This window comes from Eretmochelys imbricata, chromosome 7 (genome assembly GCF_965152235.1).
Source record: "Eretmochelys imbricata isolate rEreImb1 chromosome 7, rEreImb1.hap1, whole genome shotgun sequence".
In the NCBI taxonomy this organism is placed as follows: Eukaryota; Metazoa; Chordata; order Testudines; family Cheloniidae; genus Eretmochelys; species Eretmochelys imbricata.
The window spans coordinates 9,244,635-9,269,236 of record NC_135578.1 but is presented as its reverse complement, the minus strand read 5'-3'; the positions used below and the strand labels follow the sequence as shown (position 1 = coordinate 9,269,236).

General features: G+C 44.3%; 1 protein-coding gene across 1 annotated transcript in view; it reads left to right on the top strand.

Moving 5' to 3' along the window:
- The window catches only part of FRMD4B (FERM domain containing 4B), a 117,051-nt gene that overhangs the window by 9,883 nt on the left and 82,566 nt on the right, over positions 1-24,602 (top strand). Inside the window, exons 2-3 of the mRNA XM_077822005.1 lie at positions 21,389-21,454; positions 22,496-22,590. Of these exons, the coding sequence (XP_077678131.1) occupies positions 21,389-21,454; positions 22,496-22,590 (161 nt within the window). The remainder of the gene's footprint in view (positions 1-21,388; positions 21,455-22,495; positions 22,591-24,602) is intronic.

The following is a 24,602-nucleotide window of genomic DNA, read 5'->3' as shown; positions in this document are numbered from 1 at the left end:
TTGTAGTCCAGGAGGTCTCTGACTCTGGTGTTCCCACCCTCCTGGCGGGGAGTCATTGCAGTTACTCCTATAACTGGACTTTGTGTCCAGTCAGCAGTGTTGATTGGACACTATCAGGTCCACTTTTCGAGTGGACTTTCTGGTCGAAAACCGGACAACTGGCAACAAGGGCACCGGGACAGCGGGCCATGGCCCTGTCACTTATTTTTCCTGCCTTAAGGGTGAGTCAGGGGGTGCGGGTGGGGGTGACGGCAGAGACGAGCGAGTGGCAGGGCCTCAGGGGAAGAGGTGAAGTGAGGGTGGGGCCTCAGGGGAAGAGGCGGAATGGGGGTGGGAAGAGATGGGGCAAGGGTGGGGCCTTGGGGCAGAGTGGGGATGGGGCTTTGGGGGGGGCAGGGCCACACTTTGGGTGTTAGTGGCCCACCTACTTCTCGGGAGCTTTCGGCACTTCTGTCTGGGAACCATAATGGGCCCCTTCTGATTGTGGGCCTGGTATGACGGTGCCATTGTAAACCTGGTAGTCCTCCCTGCACCCAGAGGCACACTGTGTATATATTTTTTTCAGATTCTGATCTTTTTTTCGCCTCTCAGAAAAGCTGCATATGCCCGAAAAGTACAACCAAATTATGCAGTGCCTATGCTGGGAACCTCCCAAGGGCTTTGCAGCCTTCTCTCTTTCTTGCCACATGTCCCTGTTATTCCTGACCCAGGTGGTTGTTCCACTCAGGGCAGAAGTTGGCATCACACCGGTAACAGTCACATTTTCTGTTACTGCTAAAAGGAAAAATGACTCACTGTCTAGTTTCTATCTTAGTTCTTGGGTTTTTTAATGACATGAACTCAATTTTTTACTAAAACCGTGTCAGCTGTTACCCATTCATTTAACTGCTGCAACCCTGATTTGTAACTGATTGAATCTGTGTGGACACCAGAGTCTTACTTCTGCAATGTTGCCAACTCTAATGATTGTATTATGTGTCTCATGATCCTGGGTACTCTTCTTAAAGCATCAGCTCCTGGAGTCATGTGATCAGGTGGGACTCTCAGCTTGCATTAAAAAAAAAAGTGTGAAAACATGAGCAGAGTGCACCCAAAAGGCTCTAAGGCCAGAAGGCAAACATAGGGAACCAAAAAGATATATTAGAAATCTTGTGATTTTTAAACCAATCTCATGGTTTTGGGGGCCTGACTCTCAGTGTATGAATGTGTGGGTTTGGCGATAGTGTTTCTGCTTCCACTGTAGTCAATAAAACCCATGCTTTTAAATCTGCTCTGTAATTTGGATGCCCCAGTCGTTAGAAGTCCAATTTTAGATATGTAAGGCTGCATTTTCAGAAGTGTTGAGCATTTGCACTTCCCATTGATCTCAGCTGGAGTTGCAAGTGCCCAGCCGCTCTGAAAATCAGACCGTAGGTATCTCGATTTGGGGACTTGTGTTAGGGTGCACAAACCCCACCCTGGGCCCAAAGGTGTTTAAAGGACAATACTGGGCCCAGATAACCCCATCCTTCCAGGTTGGCAGAGCATGCTGTGGCTAGAGGAGCAGGTTAAAAGGAGATCAGAAGCCCAGGGGAAAGGGGATGGGAAGGTGAACTGGCTGGAGGGAAGATAAAGCCTTCTCCTGGAAGCCAGATGGAAGTTTGACCAGGAGAGGGATCACAGCTCTGATAAGGACCCCAGATAATCTTCTCCAGCCCCGCTTCGAGAACCAGTATGCCCTGCCGGGCTCTGCTCATTTTGGACTCTGTTAAATTCTGGATTATTGGGACTGTAGGGGACCATGCCCCAAGCAAAGGAGGGTATAGGTAGGAAGTGGCCCAGGACAGCAAACTAGGCATGTTGCCGGTGCAGCTCCTCAAAAGGGCTGGAACCCGGTGGAGAGGGAGGACCCAGGTCCCTCTACCAGGGCCGGTGGAGAGCATGGCCCCAAAGCAGACTGAGACTGTGACATCTTTGGCCAAAGGGTAGGATTCAGATATCTCTGCCCTCCTTTTGCCTGGAAGATGAGAGACTGGAAACTCTAATCAGAGACCAAGGCAGAGGGTGAATTCTCCTGCTGCTAGCTCAGCAATGCTTCCAGAAGGTGCCTTTTGACAAACCTTGCTAATCCAAAAATTAACAATGCAGCATATCCTTTACAAGAGTCAGATCTTGTTCTTGTTCTTAGCATGTGAGCTTGGAAGATTATATGTAATAGCATCCCTCAAGGATGCCTGCCATAACAATACCTGCGGCTTCTCCTGCCTCACTGGCATTGAATTGGAATGAATAGTAGTTCCTTTAATGCCCAGGTCTGAGCAAAGTTCACATTTTGGGTTGGGGCTAGAAAGCAACTTCCATACCAAGCAATGAAGTTCTAAACTCTAGTAGTATATGATGCAGTCTTCTTTATATGCAGGCAGTTTCTGACCATCGCAGCATTGTTTACTTGGACTGGAGAAATAAGATACAGCAAGGCCTAGAGACCGGGGTAGTCAATAGGTGGACCATGTGCCAAATCCAGACCACCAGACCCTTTTGAACAGACCCCAAAATCTTTGTATTTACTTATTATCATCACTATTGTTATTATATTTATTTTCTGGAGTCTGGACCTTGTCTATACTTTGACCAAGAAATTTGGACCTTGACAAAAAATAATGGATTACCCCTGCTTTAGACCCAACGTTCAGTCAGGCCATCAAGGACTGGGAGGGTTGGAGGGGGTGGGGTTTAGTACCAATTCTAACATATCCCAACCATTGCCCCATGCACAAATTTCTGACTGAAGTTAAGAGGCGTCTCTGTGCCATATGACGGACAGCCTTTCCTATTTAGCAGGGGCAGCCCCAATTTTGAGCCAAATATTTTTTCCCTTCTCTCCCTCTGAAAAGTTCTCCTGGTTTAATGTACAACAGTGCAGTTAAAAGCAGACATGCCAAACCTGCAAAAAAACAGCAGAAATTGGGCTTGTTTTTGGCTTAATTGGTTTGTGAGTTGCTTGTTGGCTAGTTTTTGGCTTGTTGTTTGTCTTGTAGCTTGTTGCTTCTTTTTTTTGATCGGCTCCTGGCAAGGGGGGCAAGCAGGGGCAAGGTGGGGGGAGAGAATCTGGGGTGCACAGCAGGCCCACCACAGTCCCAGACTGCACGCCGGGGGGATCTAGTCACATAGAGTGTTGGGATTCTTAAGGATTGGCTTGTTTTGAAATGGGATTAGCTTGATTTTTGGCTTTTTGTGAAAGTCGGGGTGCTCATTTATCGCGTGAAAGTTGGCAACTGTGGTTAAAAGGTGTCCCTGGTTTTCCTCCCAAATGTTCCTACAGATAAATCAAGGATTAACAGGTGTGCATGTCAGAGGCCAGGTATATATATTGGGCTCTCAGTTGGCCACTGAGATCAGTTTGTCCCCAGGCCCGCTCATAGATGCAAAGAAGCATCCAGGCTTCAGAAATGGCTGGAGCAAAAACTAAACCCAGATCTCCTCACTCAGCGCAGTGCTTTAAACCTCAGGTTTGCACTAGTTTCCATTGCCCCTTTCTGCCCCTGGCACTGTGGGCATGATGTAGAGCTGAGTATGCTGACTCCAATACTCAGCTGCCCTTTTAAGGGGAATCTGCAGCAGGGCAATGGGGCTGGGTGATATCTAGTATCTGACCCCTAGTGAGAGGGCTTGTTGCCACTGTGCTGGCTCATTCTAAGATAACTTTGATAGATGCTGGGTTTTATTTTTCGTTGGTTAATTTGATCGCAAAAAGGGGTATCATTTAAAAAAAATCAAAAACTTATTTTTTCTCCCTTTCAAATATCAGACTTCAACATCTTGCATCCCCTGACTAATGCTGGAAGGGCTTTTGTTTCTGAATCTGTAATCAAAGCAACAAACAGTAAGGTCATTTCCTTGAGATTATACGGCAACGGAAGAAGTCAGGGATTGTGTGTCCCCACTTCCACTGCCTCAGATTGAGAGAAAAATACAAATGTTTAGTACATGCGCTCTCTGATGTGTACCTTTTTGGGTTTCTCCAGTCCTTTTAAACTACCAGAGTTTGTGGCTTGGAGGTAAGAGAATACATTTATTTCTAATGCTTACCAGCTGCAGATAATGTTGTTTATTGCCGTTGCACTGTGTCCTGACTTGAACAGAATAGAGCTCTGCAGAGGTAAGAGTTACAGGCAGCCCGGGAGCGTGAGGACAACAGAAAACAAGTGAGCTTGCTCTTGGATCCTTTCATGGCACAGACTTAAACATTTGTGTTAGCTCTTTTTCTAAAGATTAGCTCTCCTAACTTTATTTGTGAGGAGTGTTTATTTGTTTACTCTCAGCATTTACAGCTGCTTTCCCTGCCATTGTTCTAATCACTGCTTTGGCTTTTTTTTTTTTTTTTTTTTTAAATGAAAATGCTAAATCTAAACCAGCAACTTTGCTGCTGGACATCAGGTCCATCCTTTTCGGTTTCACAGATAATGCATTTTCAGCTTTTACCGTGATACACTGCTTAAAAATATTTCAAAACCACGTTACTCAGCACGGAGTGAGTCCTGAGGAAAGGCAGTCAGTAACTGGCACAGTAGCCCCTTTCAATTTGTAAATGTTCAAAGTCTCATCAGGAAGATCTCTGCTCCTCCATCCTTGCTGCATCTTATGAAAGGGTTGGCACCAAAGATATGGCAGGGCACATGGAACTCATTAACAGCCTTTCGGAAAGGCCCCTTTGATCAGACACCCTTGTTCTCCTTTAAGAAAGAAGCCTGGAAAGTCCAATTCTGTCAAAACCATTTAAATGGCTAACAATACGTGTGTCACTGGGCAAGCTAGCGCATCAAGACATAGCTACCCTCAGAAATTCTGTTTGATGATGAAGACGCTCGTTAATGGATCATGAGGCTAAATCTTTGCCTTACTCCAGAAGGGTGGTTTTTTCCTGTGCTTTTAAAGCCAATTCAGGTGGCCTTCTATGTCATAACCCTTTTTTATTTTTCCCCCTGGCTTACCTAATGTCTGTTCAAGACTGGCAACTAGTTCTCCTGAGGGACAGCAGCCAAGAAAAAGAGGAAGGCTGCCAAGTGTGGGTGGCACTGAGGCCGGGACAGAAGGTGCAGACGGAGTAGGCAGGGTGAGAAGGGAAGCAGGATTTTGCAGGGGGGAGCCATAGAGGAAGAGAAGGATCCTGCAGAAGGAGTTGGCGAGGCACTGGGGAAGGAAGGGGAGGTGGGGGGAAGGAAGTGAAAGAACGGAGAGGGTGTGAGCAGCCTTCTAGGGAGGAAAGGCTGTTGCGGAGAGAGCAAGGAAGGGAGTCTGGGAAAGGTGAAAAACTGCAGCGAGAGGGAGGCAGTGACTGGAAAGAAAGGGAAGATGCCACAGGGAGCCTGCTGGGAAAGCAGGAATGGGATGGGCCTTGAGGAACCACTGTAGTGCCTCAAGCCCTCCCTCTGCCATGGGCTTTTGAGGCGAGGACAGAAGCAGTGAAGAATCACTGAGGGAGCAAGAGATGCCTCTGAGGAAGTGCAGTGAGCAAGCATGGGAGGTGAAGGGGGAGGCAGGCAGGCAGACAACATATGTGAAGCCATCAGAGAAGAAAGGAAATCTGGGATGGGGGAAGCAGCATGCCGTGGGGGGAGAGCAGATTTAGTCTTTATTTTGTAAGTGCTCATGTATCCCAGCGGGCCGGCAGTTTCCATTTCAGGTGGGTCAAGGATGGTGTCTTGGATGCCGACAACGTTCTCAAAAGTTGAAAAGCCCGGCGAAGTATCCCAACACAAGAGGGGAGGCTGGGCCAGCCTCACTGCTGAGCTCCCACCCGCGGATTAGTTCCGTGAGGTAAACGCACAGACTTCCAATGAGGCTGCGTTCAGGCAGGGGCAGTGCAATGAGGAAACCTGCCCAAAATGCAGAAAAAACACTCACAGGCCATAGAAACAGCAAGACAGGAAGTCGCCCGTGCTATCAACCACCATAAAATGGGACGTGCCCAACAAAGATCAGGGGTGCATCTCTAAGGGGTACCACACAGCACTCACAGCCCCAGGACTGCAGGGAGGGGCAGTTGTAACTTTTAAGCCACCTTTGCACCCTCCTAGTCTTGGGCAGCTCTGGGAACTATCGTTGTCCCCTGCATAACTTAGGCCCCCAGAGCTGTCTGTCTTAAGTTATGACGGTCTCCCCAGGGTGCCCTATGGGTAGCAACGCTGCCCAGAATCTGCATAGTGCTGTGGCCCAGCCCCTAGCCTGCCCCCGCCTGAACTTGTGAGGGGGTACTCAAAAGATAGGTTGGTGGCTGTGTTCCTCTGTGCCTGCACCAGAGGAATCGTTCTCCAGCTGATATGGAAATTTAAGGCCCACGTTACGCCATGTGAGAGGGCTGGAGCAGTGACAAGGGGCCAGGGTGGGGGTGAGGATCTTCCCCCACACACACCCCCTGCCCCGATGCCTCAGAATGAAAGTATTTTGCCAGCCCAGCCTTGGAAGAACTAGATGCAGAGATATTTTTGTGTCATTCATTCTTTCCCGCTTGTTTTTGTTTTTAACAAAAACCGGGAGGCCATGCGGTTGGCAGGAATGAGCACAGGGCTGGGAGTTGGGTTATCCTGAGTCCCTAGCGTGAATTTTACTGTGTAGATTTCAAGAAGTCACTTCACTTTAGTGTCTCAGTATTCCCATTTGTAAAAGGGGGCTCACAATCTTTACCCAGGGTACCGTAAGAAGTTATGAGTTCAGGTCTGCACCGTGCTTTGAGGCTACACAATACTAAGTAAAACATTAGGGAAAAAGAGCCAGTTACTTTAAAAACAAACAAACAAAAAAAAACAGCAGAGAAATGAGGAATTGATAATCTCTCTAGTGAACACCATTTGGCCACCTACGTTGCCTGGTATCCAGAGGGTAGAATGGACAGTATCAGTTAAGGGTTTGTCTTCATGGGGAAACTTACCAGTACAATTATACCACTCGTTATAGAGCTATAACTCCATCTGTGGACACTCTTATTCCAAAGTTACCACACAGGGAGTTAGTGTGGTATAGTTATTACAGTACATTTCCCCGTATAGACAAGCTCTGAGAGGAGACCGTCTCCAGTGCTGTTACCCTCTCCACGGTCCGAGCTACGTCGTGATAAACTGCAAACGACAACGCTGAGAGAAGCCAGATTTCCTTTTTGTGAAGGGAAGGTATGTAAGATAGGACTGAAAGATTCTGGCCACTAATGAGGAGAAGGGAGTGGAGATGGGGGCTGAGGAGGAGGAGGAGAAGAATCAGTCACAGATACCCCAAAGAGTTGATCTAATAGGATGATGATGATGATAATTAATATTTAGTGAAGGACAGAGAACTTAAGTGATCAAAGCCAGGAATAGGTCACGGGTCTCTTGACTTCCCAGTCCTGTGCCATACTGTTGGTTCTGCCTCTGATGTATCGTATCTGTATCAGCTGCAACCGCTTTGGGTGCTCAAGGGAAGGGAGAAAGTTTTCCTTTTAGCAATGTGCCCTAAATTGGTGTCACTCGGCTATTGCTTAATTATCACAAGAGTTACCCAGTGTCATGAGCTTTTCCATTTGTTCCCAGGAGATTTTGTCATGACTCCTTGGAACAAAACATTACCATGGCCTCTTGCAGGGTAACGACACCATTACTGTGAGCGTCAGCATTGTGTGTGATAAGTATGCCACGAACAAGCACTGATTTATAAACTGTGTCACTGCCAAGAAAAGCAGATGTTCTGTGAAGTTTTACATTGACTCAGTATTTATTGCAGATTTGCACTGAGTGCTTCCTATTAATTTTCCTGACTTTTAACTGTGGAGTTTTGAGGCCTACGTTTGTCCCATTTTGCTATTGGTTTTCCATGTAGATAGGGCCCTACCGAATTCATGGCAGTGAAAAATGCGTCACAGACCTTGAAATCTGGTCTTTTGTGTACTTTTACCCAATACTGTATAGATATCACGGGGGAGACCAACATGTCTCAAATTGGGGGTCCTGATCCAAAAAGGGACTGTGAAGGAGGAGGATGTTGCAACATTCTTGTAGGAGGGGGGGTTGTAGTAAGGGTGGCAATACTTCTGCGCTGCCTTCAGAGCTGAGTGGCTGGAGAGCGGTGGCTGCTGGCCGAGGACTCAGCTCTGAAGGGAGCAGTGCAGAAGTGAAGGGTGACAGTACTGCGACCCCTCTACAATAACCTTGCAACCGCCGCCGCCCCAGCCTCCTTTTGGGTCAGGACCCCTACAGTTACAGCACCATGAAATCTCAGATTTAAATATCTGAAATCGTGAAATTTACAATTTTTAAATCCTGTGACCATGAAATTGACCACAGTAGACCCTGAATTTGGTAGGGCCATACATGTAGTGTAAAGACATAAGTATGGCAGAACAATAAAATCACTGCCAATGGCATGTATGTACTTACTGTGAAATGTTTCCATTTCCAAATTAAAAGGGGCCCTTTATTTAAAGAAGGACCCCCCCACCACCACCACTACCCTTCAGAAATGGGCTGTTCCTCTAGGAAGAAAGCTAACCTTTCCCCCCGTCAATCAGATTTTGGAGGATTTCTCTCTCAGGAAGATAAGAATACCTCCAAACATTAGGGGAGCCTATGTGCTGCTTGGCTGGAGAGACGGGACTCTGATTGTCGGATACAAAGCGTGGGGTCTAAGGAGCAAGCAATGGGCATGCCGCATTCCCACAAACACACATATACACCGATTGTGCTTCAGAACCCTGCCTCAGCATCTTAGCTGTACTCTTTGCTTGGTTTGCCTGTGCAGATGCCGGCTTGCATGCACAAATGTGAAGGTTTGCAGGATGCATACAGTCAGTCAACAACATTGGCATAACTGTATTGTGTACATTAAACTATGGTCTATAGCAACAGGAAATGCAGCCTTAGCTGTAGGATCACCTGACAGCATCTGCAGAAATCATTAGTCAGTTACCATTCTAATGGCCTCATATCGCATTAACGTTTCCCTTTTTTTGGCAATATGTGTGTACCGTGTCCTTATTTTGGAATTCTGCACATTCGGTCACTTTGACGGCTCTGGGACTTTTGTTTGCTTGATTTTCATCACAATATGCTTGTCATTAAGGATTTTTTCAATGTCTCTCAAATTCAAGCATGACCTGACTTTCCATTGACTTCAATGGGCTTTGGATCAGGCCCTGTGTAAACCAACAAACAATGACCAAAATAGCGAGTGAGTGGAGAACTAGCTTACAACTGCTGTTTTCTGCACTGTTTCCTGTGTGTGTGTGAATGAGAGACCGAAAGAGTAAAAGGAGACTTGCACATAAAATGCATTGGCACTTGGCCCTGAAAAAATGTAGCTGCCCTGTAGTGAGGGAGACTGCTTGCTCAGAAGGGTTGCTACCTTGCCAGTTTGTTACTATCTCATCTGGTGGGGCTTACACGAAAGTCAGCTGAAGCTATGCAGGAGCCAAGCTTGCAAACGTTTTCAGTAGATGGAACTATTCTGGGAAGGTTTCGAACTATCCAGAGAGCGTTTAGTCCTGCTATTCCAGCCCAGTATCTTCATAGTCAGCCAAATGTAACGTAGCCAAGACTTCTATGCGAAGCATCAGCAGAGAGGCATTTGCACCCGTTAGCACTGAAATAATGATATCCTCTGCTGAAAACGGCCCTCTTGTTTATATTATTTTTTGAAGATGGCCTCAAAGAGTTGATGATCTCCTAGAAAGGCACAAACACAATAAGATGCCCTGGGAGACCAGTATCATTCAGTCTCGGTTTTGTAATATTTTTTCTGCCTTTCTTTTCATCTAAAATGTTGAGACACTGACTGTTATGAGCTGGGAACGAGGCACTACTCTTTATTTATAAAAAGGCACCATCCCATATACTTTAATAAAGGTGTATTTGATTCCTGTGCACCATTAGTCACTCATAGTGCAATTTCCTAAGGCATTCATGCTGTAAAATCACTCTTATTAATGTCAGTAAATACACTGTGTTCTTTGAGACAGAAAATTGACACGCACTGTACAGCACTTATAAAGAAATTGCAATGGACTCTTACAATCAAGCTGGTTTGGTGAATACAAGGTAGCAAGTGCAGTGGAGCAAGAGGAATAACCGGTTGCTTTGCTGTACTGCCAACCGTTAATACTAAGCAGATATTGGCCTCCATTAAGGTAAATATCAAGATGTCAAAGGATAATTAAGGGGGGAAATCCTGGCCCCATTGAAGTAAATGGCAAAACTCCCATTGACATCACTGGGACCAGGATTTCAGCCAAAGGCTCTTTCATGGCTCCAAAAGCTGGAGCCACATTTGGAAGGAGTTCAGGTTGTGGGGCGGGACGGTGGTGTCTGGAAGCAATGACTTGATCTTGCTCCAATGAAGTCAATGGAAGTTTTGCCCTTGACTTCAGTGGGAGCAGGATCGAGTCCCTGTGGTTAATGGAGACCATGCTCTGGGGTACTGTGGGGAATATGTGGACAGGCGAATTAAGGCCAGGATTGGAATATCCCCAGACACTGGGGAAATTTGCATCTGGAACCTTGAGGATCAGGCCCATTTCTCATTGCTGTAAGTGTTGCAGTGAGCTCCCTTGCTGTGCCGGAGATACCTGTGGTTCCCAGAGAGTCACCAACTTAAATAACTCTGTGGTGAGTGGCACAAAGAGCGAGGGGCATCCAGGAGGAGGCGGGATTGGAGATTCCTGGCTTAGTGCTCTGCACCAGAGGAGGATGACAAGTTGCTGGCTCTGCTGTGGCTGGGATAAAGGTTCTGTGGTTGCTAGGGAAAACTGACAAGGACAGCACCAGTCTACCCTTCAGGACATCATATGAAGCTTTAAGAAATACCAGTGAAGCAAACTGGATGAGCTGAAAAACCAAGTACTTAATTTTAACCAGCAGTACTGCAGAAACACACACACTGAGCACATATCAGATAGCTAGCTAGACTCCCTATCTAGTTCACTTAAGGGTCCAGTTGTGGAGGGAGTATGCACAAATATGTGCATGGGTGCAGATGTGCGGTGTGGGTTTGTGATGTGCATAAAATTGGCAGGTGGAGTTTTCGGGGCCAATTTGAAAATTTAACCCCTTAAAGCTTCATATGATGTCCCGAAGGGTAGAGCGGCGCTGCTAAGTTACATCCTTTTTATAAGATAAAATTAAAAATTCTGAGGTTATTTCAGGCAGAAGAACGTGTCCACTTTTCCTTTCCCCATCTAGCTGCACCCATGCCCCTTCTTCACTGGGGACCAGCCACTGCTTTTGTTTCCCCCTCTGTGTGCCTAGGTCGGCCAGCTCTGTACTTTGTGTTGCATCCTTGCATTTTTCCCACCAGCCAGTGCACTTCTGTAAGGCCAGGTGTCATCTGACAGCGTTCCATTAAAGTCAGTGGAGCTATGCCGATTTCTGCCAGCTGAGGATCTGACCCTAAATGTCTTCATGACTACAGAAAACAAAAGATCTTAACTGATACTGATTTCCAAAGCAGGTTTCTTGAAAACTTGATGTCTGTTCATAGGCTTTAATATTCAGCTTTGGAATCTTTAACTGCTTCCTGAGTTGCGGACCAGATGTTGCGAAATTTAAAAATCCCCTTTTAGGAAATTACCTGGGTTATTTCTAGCTATTTAACTCCAGCTCAGAAAGGAACTGTAAGATAAAATTTCGCATCTGTTGGAGTACAGCCCTAATGAACTTATCTTTCTCTTGGTTCGTGCGCATAGCTCCTACTAGAAGGATGGCCGTGGGATTAAAACACAGCACTGGGAGCCGAGAGAACTAGACTATCTTCTAGCTTTGCCACAGACTTCCTGTGTGACACTGGCAAGTCACTCATTCTCTGTACCTCAGTTTCCCCACCTGCAAAATGGGACAACACTTACTAACTGGCCAACCTCTTCGCAGCTTGAGTGAATGTCCATACATGATTTCTTCATGAATCTGATTCCTTTAGCCTCTCTAGATTTTGTTGCTGTGAGCTGTGATTGTTGATTCAGAATAAATTGGACGTTTTTTACAATGCACCATAATAGCGTATTGCAGGCCATTTTTCCTGCATAATGTTACATGTTTTGCAGCTTGTATTAGCTATTTGTTTAGCAAAAAGGGCTCTCTCACACTCTGTGCTGTTTCAGAGTAACAGCCATGTTAGTCTGTATTCGCAAAAAAAAAAGGAGTACTTGTGGCACCTTAGAGACTAACTAATTAGAGACTAACCTTAGAGACTAACTCTGTGCTGTGTGCATCTATCTAGTTTCCTTCCCAAGGGTGAAATATTCTCTAGGGCTCTTTGTTCTGCATAGTGTAGCTTAACCTTGTGCAACTAAACTAAGAGATGCTTATGGAAATAGGACTGACTATCCAGTAAAAAAGAAAGGAGTGAGTGAGTGAAGCACTCTGTGCAGTCAGAATCAAATCCTGCAGGCTTTACTCTGGCCTTCTCTAGGCAAAACTCCAATGAGAATTGTGCCTCACTGCAGGATTTGCCCTTAGAGAGGGGAGGGAGAAAGAGAGATGCAAACTGAGGAATCTTGTCTTGAATATCAGACTTGTGCCCCGACCCACAAACATTTTACCTAGGTGAGTAACTTGAGTAGCCCCACTGACATCAGCCACTTGAGCTGGAGAGGACCCCGGGGAGTTCTTCTTACAGATGGCTGTAAAGGGACTGTTCACCTGAGTAAAATCACTCCCATGTGTAAGTGCCGGTGGCTTGTGGCTCAAATTGCAGGTTATCGTTTTGGAATATTAAGGCGTTTGTGTCGGGCCTCGTCTGCACTGTTTTGGGTTTGTATTATTTTGCTAACACTGGTATAGCCATGTGTGCAATAGCTTCATGTAGACATGCTGCACCAGTATAAATCACAGTTATTCATGAGAGCAACACATCTGTGCTAGGAATTGACACTAGGGCATCTCCATCAATGTAGCTTTACTGGCAGCTAAAACCCCAGAGTAGCAGAGTCCCAAGAGAAAGCAGCTATGACGTGTGTGAGTATTTTGATGGTAAATAAACCGTTCCAAATTTTGTCTCAAAATTGTACGCAGCTTCTTTTAAATCTTTTCCTCGTTGCTATTTTTTTAGTGTCTTTACGCACTTATTGTAAAAATCAAAGGTGGCTTCATAGTATTTTAAAACACACACACACGTTTAAAAATATGACTCTGATAGATCTGCCTGGCTTAACCACACCGTGGCTGTCTGTAATTTGTCGCTGGAGATGAAATCTCAGTTTTGTAGAGGGAGTGTAATGAGTTTTTGTTTTATTTTTGACTCAAACCCTCCTAAGACTCTCACTCAGCCATGTTATTTTGTCAGCTTTTTTCACTTCAATTTTTGAGAGGCTTCCTGTTTACACAGCGTCTAAATATGGTGGTTGGGTTTTTTTAGCGTGATGACACAATGATGTCTAAAAATATTGTGTGTAACTACTGGCTGCAAATAGGGAGGATGTTACTGCCAGGGGAGCGTAGCATAAATATCCTGCAGGTTCTACTCTGCCCAAACATTAAGGAGCAGGATATCATGGGGAATTGGTCCACATGGCTAAGAAATGGACTGTTTGCCTTTTAGACTGTATTTTTAAGAACTCATAAAGTTGAGCAAAATATGCCTCAATAACTTGACATTGAGAATTCACCGACATATATGTTTTGCCTGCAAGTGATGTTTCATGAGTGAAATCAAAGATTATTAGTGTTTCCTCAATTTTCTGTTTGTCTTGGTGTAAAAGCTAGCCTAATGTTAAATGAGTGTAAATCCAAAGTGGCTTTCCGGAAGCAACTTGTGATTTACTCTGGCATAACCGAGAGAAGAATATGGCCATAGTCTTTTAATTTTGTATGCACAGGTCTGCCCCTTTACCCATACACTGCACAAGGCTATAGCATGTGTATGTCCCAGCTCTACTTAATAATAATCCAGTTTGCACCGACAAAATTAAATGCTGTGTTGAACCCCCACTGAACAGCATTTAATCCTAGTCTTCCCCTTTGCTTTACCTTGAAAGAGGTACCTGTTGTTATCAGAAAGGGATACCTATGTTCTTTTAGAGTAACAGCCGTGTTAGTCTGTATTCGCAAAAAGAAAAGGAGGACTTGTGGCACCTTAGAGACTAACCAATTTATTTGAGCATGAGCTTTCGTGAGCTACAGCTCACTTCATCAGATGAAGCTCATGCTCAAATAAATTGGTTAGTCTCTAAGGTGCCACAAGTACTCCTTTTCTTTATGTTCTTTTAGTACACTCCTTTTTCATTAAGCATCTGAGTATATCACCTGCTTGCATAAAACCTGTGGGAATTGCTTGTCTGTGAGCTACGACTGCTGCAGAGATGAGGTAATGTGTAAACATCCTGGACAATCGTTCTCCATTCCTTTCCCTCCCTCTGCTTTTGAGTTGCATAAACCTGCATTAGGTAAGAACTGACCACTTGTGCAGAGAGAAAAAGGGTTTGCTGGTTTCTTTGGAAAACATGAGAATCCAATACCTCTGCAGTTTTCTGTTTGGTTTTGTTGTGAGCTGGGTTCCATGCTGCGCTTTGTTCCACTTGTTTCTTGATTTTATGCAGGAGGTAGGACTGGAAACAAGGGCTTGAGTCTATTTAAGTTTCTCCTTATTTAACTGTTTTCCTATCAATAAATAGACAACACCCCTTCCCCGCTCACCCTATCATTAATATCAATGATTGGGTATATATAGTGACATACGCTTTTGCAAAATATAACCGATATAAATGTGCAAAAAAGGCATTTTGATTAAGCTGAAATACATACAAATTCATATCTATCTCTGAACTGCTTGTAATATCGGTGTCTTGTCTTTGCCAGGATTCATCTTGCAGTAGATTCTTTAATAAGAACTGCCAGTCATACTGTTCATATTAGCAAGGCACAGTGGATAGAAGATGAAAATGTAACTGCAGGAGATGGGACCTGGCAGCTGTTAGAGCTGTTGGGTCAAATCCTGATTCCTGCACAGATCTTGAGTAAATCAGTTTAAATAACTGATGAGCTACCGGTAAATAAATTGCATGTATGTACCTGGGAAGCCAGGACTAGCTCCTTGTTCTTCAGTTCCAAAAGCCCAGGCCTCTACCTCTTGAGCTAAAGATGATCTCCCTTAGTAATGCCCCTTTTTATTTCCTATGACACTAGAGGGTGACATTTGTAAGCTCTAGGCCAGCAGTTCTCAACCATCAGTCCAAGGCCCCCTAGGGGGCCACGAGCAGATTTCAGGGGGTCCACCAAGCAGGACCAGAATTAGACTCACTGGGTTCCAGGGCAGAAAACCAAAGCCCTGTGCCCAAAGCTGTGCCATCTGGGACTGAAAATGAAGCCTGAGCAACTTAGCTTCACTGGGCCCTGTGTGGAGTGCGTCCACAGGCAATTGCCCTGCTTGCTACCCCCTAATGCTGGCCCTGGCTTTTATATGCAGAAAGACCGTTGTTATAGCACAGGTGGGCCGTGGAGCTTTTATAGCATGTTGGCGGTGGGCTTAGAAAGAAAGAGGTTGAGAACCCCTGCTCTAGGGGACAAGGCCAGTCTTTTTTGTTATCTGTAAAAACAACGAGGTGTACTTGTGGCACCTTATAGACTAACAAATTTATTTGGGCATAAGCTTTCGTGGGCTAAAACCCACTTCATCAGATGCATGGAGTGGAAAATACAATAGGAAGACATAGCAGTACACAAAAAGATGGGAGTTGCCTTACCCAGTGGGGGGGTCGAGACAAATCAATTAAAGTGGGCTATTATCAACAGCTTGCAAAGGGCTTTGGGATCCTTCTGGAAGACTAATCATAAATTAGTCACTATCTCTGGCCTTCCGGGCTTTGCAAGCTGCAGTGTAGAGCCCCCCCCATGGAAACCATGAGGCTCACTGTGAATGCAGGGTCTCCCTGTACAGAGCAGCCTGTATGATTGAGGATGTGATAGAGATGCCACAACAATCGCAAGTCAATACACTCTATCACTGAATGCTCTTGTTCTGTTCTGTGCTAAATAGTCCAGATTTAACTTTCTAAAATTCTGCAAATTCATCATTGCATTTTTGAGATAATATAAAATGCATGAAGTTCAGAGAATCTTAACAACCACAAGATGCCTGATTCAAAGGTTAATTGTATCAGTAGTTTAATTTTAATGAATTGGAAGAAGAGTCAAGGATGGATTTATACCTCTAACTATTTAATGATTTTTGAAAAATCTCTGTGGGTAGGAGAGGCCTGTCTTGTTGTTAGAGCAGGAATCTTGAGATTTGGGTCCTGTTTCTCCTATGTGGTCCCGAGTATGTCATTTGTGGCTTGTTTTTTCTAAGATGCTAAGCACCGACAGATGCTATTGACTTGAAATAGAGTTGTGAGTGCTCAGCACTTCTCTGAATTAGTCACTTAAGCTCTGTGTCTACATGTCTCCATCTATAAAATAGGGGATCTCACTTACTTACCTAACTCAGAGGCATGTTGTGAGAGTTAATTGCTTAACATTTTTAAAGTGCTTCGTGATTCGCTGTTGGATGGCGCAGAGTGCAAATTATTGTGATACCTTTTACACTTGAATCTTTGAGGCAGCTTTCCATGGCACAATGTTTTTATATTAGAGAGAGAGAGAGAAGAAATGTTTTTAGTTACCAATAGATAAATGCGGCAATTACAGCTGTCAGAAATGATTAACTTGATTTCATTGGGTAAAAACGAGCAATTAGGCATTGCCATTATTTATGCTATCTCAGTGCAACAGATGGGGCTGTGACTTAAAAACACTAATGGATCAGACGCTTCACAACGGGAGCAATTGGCAGCAGTATGTCAGAGGCAGAAAAAGTGTAAGTTGATGAAATGACTAATCTATGGTAGCATGTGTGTTCATAAATAAATCACAATGGCTTAGTGACAAATGCAGCTGTGATCAGATTGTAATGGATTTAAGGGCTCCAGACAATGCAGATAAATCACATACAGAGCTCCTTAGGAGCAGGGAGTAGAACCCTGGATTTTTATCTCCTAAACCGAAGGTCTATAGCAATTGAGCTAAAGGAGATCCACCACGGCCAGCAATAGCTGTAAGCCACACATCCTCTTTGTGGGCCTCTCAGTAATGGATCTCTCTCTCTCTCAATAGTTATTTCTTTAATTTAGGCCTGGTCTAAACCCAGTTTTTGTACTATATGTTGTCTTATACCAGCATAGTGTATTCCCCATCCTGTATGTCAACGAGCTATAGTGATATAAGCGCATTTATACTGGTATTTGTGTGTCAATAAGGCCTTATATTTTTAAAAACTCTTTACATGTTCCACCGTCTCCCACATCCAGGCTTTCTCAGGCTTTGTCTATGGAGGGACTTGTCATGTCACCGTTTTCGGGTAGAATCCCAGCCCCGTCTCAGAGTGCAACGTATGGGCTGGATCCTCAGGTGGTGTAAATTGATAGCCCCACTGACATCAACAGAGCAATGCCGATTTCCACCAGCTGAGACTCGGGCCCTAACTCTGTTACTGTCCACAGAGAGATCAGTCATTTGTAGGGAAAGAACTATTGTGTTCACGATGTTTAATTCATTAGGAAATCCCTATCTTAGAAATCCACCCTCTGTCTATGTTTAGAGCTGCAGATTTATTGCCTGTGAGAAGCTCTGTGCCTTCAGGAGAATGAGTTATTCTGAGGGCATGATTAAAAAATATAAAAGCCAGGTTCCCTTTACCAGCTGTAATCTTCAGAGTACTTGAAAGCCAGGTCTTGCCCAGACTGTGAGGGACCCAGAATAGAACAGTTCTTAAATAATGTAAACGCTGTTATGGAAATGTAATAGATTTTAAAGGACAGGTGTTAAAGGAGCATAATGTACCTTTATTTTTTTTAACTGTTCCAAGAGAGAGATGAGAATAGTTTTTGATGGATAAACATGACATAAACCTGAAACTAAGGTGACCAAAACAGTCCAGATCTAATAGCTATGGAGTGAGCCGGGTCTCATTGCATATCCCTGGATAAACCTCATGGTCCAAGCAGCTGTGCTGGTCTTGAAACTCAAATAAGGCAATGCCATAGTCTTCTTCAATGAGGCTGTCTCTCCTATGTCTGCCGCAACAAGGAATCCCAGCAGGAGCCTTCGTGTTCAAATGCATGGGCGGCATGTGAACCACCCATTCAGGGAGGCTAGCCCTTAGCCCCGCCCCTTCTGCCCGAGGCCCTTCCCCACTGGAGCCCTGAACCCCCACTGCGGCCACTGGCCCACCCACCCCACCCCACCCCAGCCCCGGAGCACCGGACAGGCAGTTCCAGCATGCCAGGCAGCCCGAGGCCAGAGCGCTGGGCGGCTTGAGTGCTGAGCAGCCCAAGGCCCGGATCACTGAGCAGCCCGAGCGCTAGGCATCCCAAGGCCCAGATCACCAGGCGGCCCAAGTGCTGGGTGGCCTGAGCTGCAGAGCACTGGCCACAGTGGACAAGCGGGAAGCAGAAGGGGGCTTGGGGCGGAGTCTGGGCAGGACCACGCCTGGCTCTTTGAGGAGGCTCAGCCTCCCCTGGCCTGAAATACCCACCGCCCATGTTTGAATGTACGACTAATTCATTCTCTCTCCCAGTGGCTAGGACTGAGGATAACTTCCTTGTGACAAGGGCCCGAACTCAGGCCAGCTGGGGACTTACTAATGTAGTTCCTAAACTTCCTAAATATGAACTAAATCAGCTGGGAGAAATAATTTAATCAGAAAAATGTGAATGACGACTGGGAATCATTTAAGAACATCTTGATAGATGCCTGAAAAGCCACAGTTGAGGAAGAAGATCGTGCTGATTAAAAATTGACCTGGTTTAGAGGAGAAGTGAAGACGTCTATAAAAAATTAATATATATAAGAAATGGAAGAAAGGGGAAGTTGATATTAATGAATATAAATCATAAGTTAGGCATTGTAGAAAATTGGTAAGGGAAGCAAAGGGACACTAGGATAAATCTATGGCTAGCAGAATTAAGGACAATAAGGGGCTTTATAAATATATTAGGAATAAAAGGAATCCTGACAGTGGTATTAGTCCATTACTAGATGGAAAGGGTAAAATTATCAATAATGATGCAGAAAATGCAGAAGTATTCAATAAATATTTCTGATCCATATTTGGGGAAAAAATAGATGCTATTTTCATCGTATGGTGCTGATAACATTCTTTCCATTCCACTGATATCTCTGGAGGATGTTAAACAGAAGTTATTAACCTTAGCCATTTTAAATTAGCAGATCCATATAACTTGCATTGAAGAGTTTAAAAAGAGCTGGCTGAGGAACTCACTTGACTCTTAATGTTTATTTTCAATAAGTCTTGGAGCACTGGAGAATTTCCAGAAGACTGGAAGAAAGCTAATGTGCCAATTTTTAAAGAGGGTAAATGGGATGACCCAGGTAATTATAGGCCTGTCAGCCTGACATTGATCCCAGGAAAGATAATGTCAAACTAAACTTGATATATATTTCTGATGAGATAAGCTTAAGTGATAAAGGTAATAGTATTGACATAATATACTTAAACTTTTGGAAGGTATTTGACTTGGTACAGCATGATATTTTGATTAAAAAATTAGAACAATATAAAATATGGCATACATTAAATGGATTAAAAACTGGCAAACTGATAGGTCTCAAAATGTAATTACAAACAGGGAATCATCATCAAGTGGGTATGTTTCCAGTGGGGTCCCGCAGGCATCAGTTCTTGGCCCTACGTTATTTAACATTTATATCAATGACCTTAAAAAAAACTAAAATGATCACTGATAGGGTTTGCAGATGACACAAAAATGGGGGAATGCTAAATCATGAAGAGGAGAGGTCACTGGTGCAGAGCGATGTGGATTGTTTGATACATTGTATGCAAGCAAACAACCTGAATTTACATATAGCCATATTAAAATGCATTAGAACCCCGTTTATCTGATTCTCCATTAACTGGCTCTCCATGTCAACCAGGCAACCAACGCACACAGGTCCAGAAGGGGGTGATCTCTGCGGTGACCACTAGATGGCGCTGCAGCATTGCACTTTCCCATTCTCTGCTTTATCAGGATTGGTTTCAGAGTAACAGCCGTGTTAGTCTGTATTCGCAAAAAGAAAAGGAGGACTTGTGGCACCTTAGAGACTTATGCTCAAATAAATTGGTTAGTCTCTAAGGTGCCACAAGTACTCCTTTTCTTTTTATCAGGATTATTGATTATCTGTTCTGGCCCCTATACCAGTTAGATTGAATAAACGGGGTTCTGCTTTATATGCATCTAGGAACAAAGAATGTTGACCGTACTTACAGAGTGGGGGACTCTATCCAGGGGAGCAGTGACTTCTGAAAAAGTTTTGGGGGATAAACAGCTGAACATGAGCTCCCAGTGGGACACTGTGGCCGAAAGAGCTAATGCAATCCTGGGTTGCATAAACAGGGGAATTTCGAGTAGAAGTTAAGAGGTGATTTTACCTCTGTATTTAGCACTAGCGTGACCTCTGTTGCAATACTGTGTCCAGTTCTGGTGCCCACAAGTGAAGAAAGATGTAGATAAATTGGAGAGGGTTCAAAGAAGAGTCATGAGAATGATTAAAGGATTAGAAAACATGCCTTACAGTGGTAGACTCAAAGAGACTCAATCTATTTATCTTAAAAAAAAGAAGATTGAGTGACTTGATTACAGCTCATAAATATCTACATGGGGAATAAATATTTAATAATGGGCTCTTGAATCTAGCAGAGAAAAGTATAACACAATCCAAGAGCTGGAAGTTAAAGCTAGACACTTCCAACTAGAAATAAAGCATACATTTTTGACAGTGGGAGTAATTAACCAATGGAACAATTTACCAAGGGTGAGAGTGGATTCTCCATCACTATTTTTAAGTCAAGTTGGGATCTTTTTTTCTAAATGATCTGCTCTAGGAATTATTTTGGGGGCAGTTCTCTGGCCTGTGTTATACAGGAGGTCAGACTATATGATCACAATCGTCCTTTCTCACCTTGGAATCTCTGAATAAATGTCTTGTTTATACCCAGGGCTGGTTGCTCTGCTGGAGCATGTGAACGTAAGAACATTGCTAGCTCTGCGTGTAAAGGTATTAATAAGTCTGGATTATTTTCACAACGCAGGCCAAGTGCAATGAAATTACAACGGAACTGCAGCTCTGCTACAGCTTTTGGGTAATTTTCATCTGATCCTGAGAGGTGTTAAGTGCCCTTAGCTACTGTTTGAAGTCCATGGGAGTTGAGTGCTCAACAGCTGGGAGAAAGAACCTTAGCCTTCCTGTAGGGAGTAGATTCAGTTACCAAGACATCTTACAATGTGGCTCAGTAGCAAGGACATCAAAGCCTACTGTTATAAGTACTGTAATTGCCTTCTGCAGCTTTTAAATGGAGTTTCCTCCATTCCCTCACCACTGACATGTTCCTTTCTTTCTAGATGACAGAAGGCAGGCACTGCCAGGTGCAGCTCCTTGATGACAGGAAGTTGGAACTGCTGGTTCAGGTAAACACCCTGTATGGGGCATCAAAAGCATCACTTTGCCCAACACAGCCTGGTTTTATAGTGGCATCTATGCTTTTTAATGCAATCCACTGAATTGTATTTTACCAGCTTAAATGGACACAGTCAAACTTTTCTTAAATGTCCATGGGTAAAGTTTTCAAAATCGCCCAAGTTCTGTTTTCAGAAGCAATGGCGGACTTATGCTCCTAAATCTCATTGGCTTCTGAGTGCCTGCATCACTTTTGAAATGGGGCTTAGACCCCAAAGTCAAAGAGGCGCATCTAAAAAATTTTAGCCCTCGTCTGTGTGACTAACAACCCCTCAGATTACTAACATGGCATGAATTTTAAAAATCTAAATCAGACTTCATCTTTTTGTTATTTGCTTGGACGATGACAAACAGACCCGTCTTGTGTCACTAGATTCATGTTCTAGCTCTTGGTGCTGTTACATTTGGACATTTTTCAATAAATAGCTTTTGAAAAAAAAATCTGTTCTCACTACAATTTATAACACATTAAGTTCTTCTGAGTTTCAATTTTAAAATCTATTTGAAAATGGTCTGTGTTTTGGATTGTGTTTTGGGGTGGATGGGAAAAAAGGGTCCAGTTTTTCTGGGGTATAACAGATTCTATATTGAAAAGTCCCTCCTGCAATAAAGTCCACGAAAAGCCTGAATTCAGTCCAGTCTTTCTCCTAGACTAGCCACTCCTTTCCTCTACCTCTTTTTATACATTTCAACTGGTTTGCAGAGGCTAACAAACTTAGTTGCCTCTGCTCCCCAACCACGTAGTCATTTATGTCTGGTTCTAAATTTCTGCAGTTCTGAAAGGTAAACCGGGGTTTGGGGTCTTGACTGTACTTGGGAAGTCAACACCCAAGAGCATGAGGCTTCATGGCACCTAGCTGGGTACTAGACTGCATCATGGTTCTTTAAACAATGTGGCAATGTCCCTTTAAGGTAACATACCCAGAGAAGACTAATTTAAAAATAAAATGGCTGAGCTGAATGTAATGATGTGCTGATGATTCTCTCAATAGCCCAAACTTTTGTCTCGGGAGTTACTGGATCTGGTGGCATCACATTTCAACCTCAAAGAGAAGGAGTATTTTGGAATAACATTTATAGATGATACGTAAGTATCTGTATTTCTTTTTTTAAACAATTGGCGAAATGATTGTTGCAAACCAATGTCTCAGTCCATCCCACAAAGCACAGAAATTGGACTCCAGGCCAAGCCACAATGATCTAAAGATGACTCCTGTTTTCAAAGATGTTTTCCTCCCCCTTAGAATGGTCCTCAGCTGAGTCAGGATGACACACCATGACAAAACAGAAGGGCAGTTCTATAAAATCCTGCTTGGGTTTATTTTGCCCTTTCTTATTTGTCTTACAAGTGAAAGGTGGAAAAGTTGATTGTGTTCTCTCCTTCACATGCTCATGCATGCCTTCTCTGTACAATTAAAAAAAACTGGGGGAATATGCAAGCATTTTTAGTATTTTCTGGCCTCAAAGCCAGTATAAACAAATCTTTAATCCCGAACTGGCCTAACGGCAGAGAAATCTGAAGTCAGATAACATAGTAATAAACTGTCCCTTTTTCTGTGCCTTTTGCTTATTTTTGTAGAAGTCTAAAACCACTTTGCACTCTTCCAAAAACAGCTGCAAACATAGCATGCATTTTAACTCCTTAAATTCCTCTCTCATCCAGTTGTTAGTGAAACCTTCGAGCTGACTGACATTGGTGGGCATGTTGCCTAGTCTCAGTGTGCATTTTACTGCATGACATTGCACGAGTCACTTTATACTCCCTCATAATAAGCATTTCCAGTGCAACCACATCCCAGCTTCCAGAAATGGCAGAAGACCCGTGCCAAAAACAAGCCCAGCTCAGGAGGGGTGGAGGTTTGCAACAGTAGCCAGTGGAACTGGATCTTGGCCCTAGTTACATCTTGATTAACACCAGCCCTGTAATACCTGCCCTACCTAGGACATTTCTCGCCCTTTTCAGCACATCCCTTATCTCTGTAGGTCACACAGGAAGTCTGTGACAGTAAAGACACTCTTAATCACAAGACCAACTTTCTTCCCATTGTACAAAGCTGTGCGTCAACCCACAGCTGTAGAGGCAGTGCCCTCCCCAGGGGTTTTGGGGGTGGGGTAGGAGAGGAATAGTGGGGGATGCTCTTTAGGATGTCGTCTTAGCTGGGTATCACCCCTGTGTGAGGAGGTGTCTGCTTCTGAAGCCCTTCTTGGCACTATCATGGGTGTATTTTTTGAAGAGCTGCTTTCCTCCCGGGGACTCTTTTTGGAATGTTTTTGCAATGTCCTTGCCCTTTCCACTGTCAGAAAATGTTTTCTTCCAGCATTTCTTCTATAAATACCTCTGGGATGATGTTTGTACTCCTCCCAACCTCCCAGGAGAGCTTCCATGAGACTTTTTTTCCCTCGTTAATTGCTTAGTGGCGGTTCTACCTGCTGAGATTTTCCAAAGCACTCCCTGGGTATTTCATAAGGGCTGCTAGGATCCAAAAAAAGCAAGCAGAAATTTTGACAAATGCCAGAGAATTTATAGACATCTGCTAAAGATGCCACCTGCCTGTCAGTGTTTGGAGTGTGAGCCTGTCACCTCTGGGGGCAGTCATGCTGTTCCAGCTTGGGGGCCTGTCCCCATGCCAGAACCTCTCAGATGGCAGCACTAGGCATCACTGAGTGCCTGTCTCTCCCAGCTAATCCACGGGGCAAAGCAAGGAGCAAACCATGTCACCCACTCTGTTCCCGCTTGTTATTAAAAATGGTGTTTGTGGAGGCATGTATTCTCTTCTCAGTCACTCCCCGTGGACACTGCCCTAAACTGATTCAGCCACTGCAGTGTTCAATATCAGAGTCTGTATGGGCACCTGCCTGACTAGATAATAGTGCCTACACTGACAAGCCGTGCTATGAAATGTGGGTACCTCGCCCTTCTCTTTCGTTTGACTTGACAATTGTCAGAAACAGGCTCTTCATCTTGGGGGTCTGCATCAATAGACGCTGGGAAATGACAGCACAACGCTCTGCAATCTCACCGCGGACATAGTGATTATGGAACCAGCATCTTTTCACTTTAAAGGGCACCCATCCTTGGACTACTTGCCAGATTCTCAG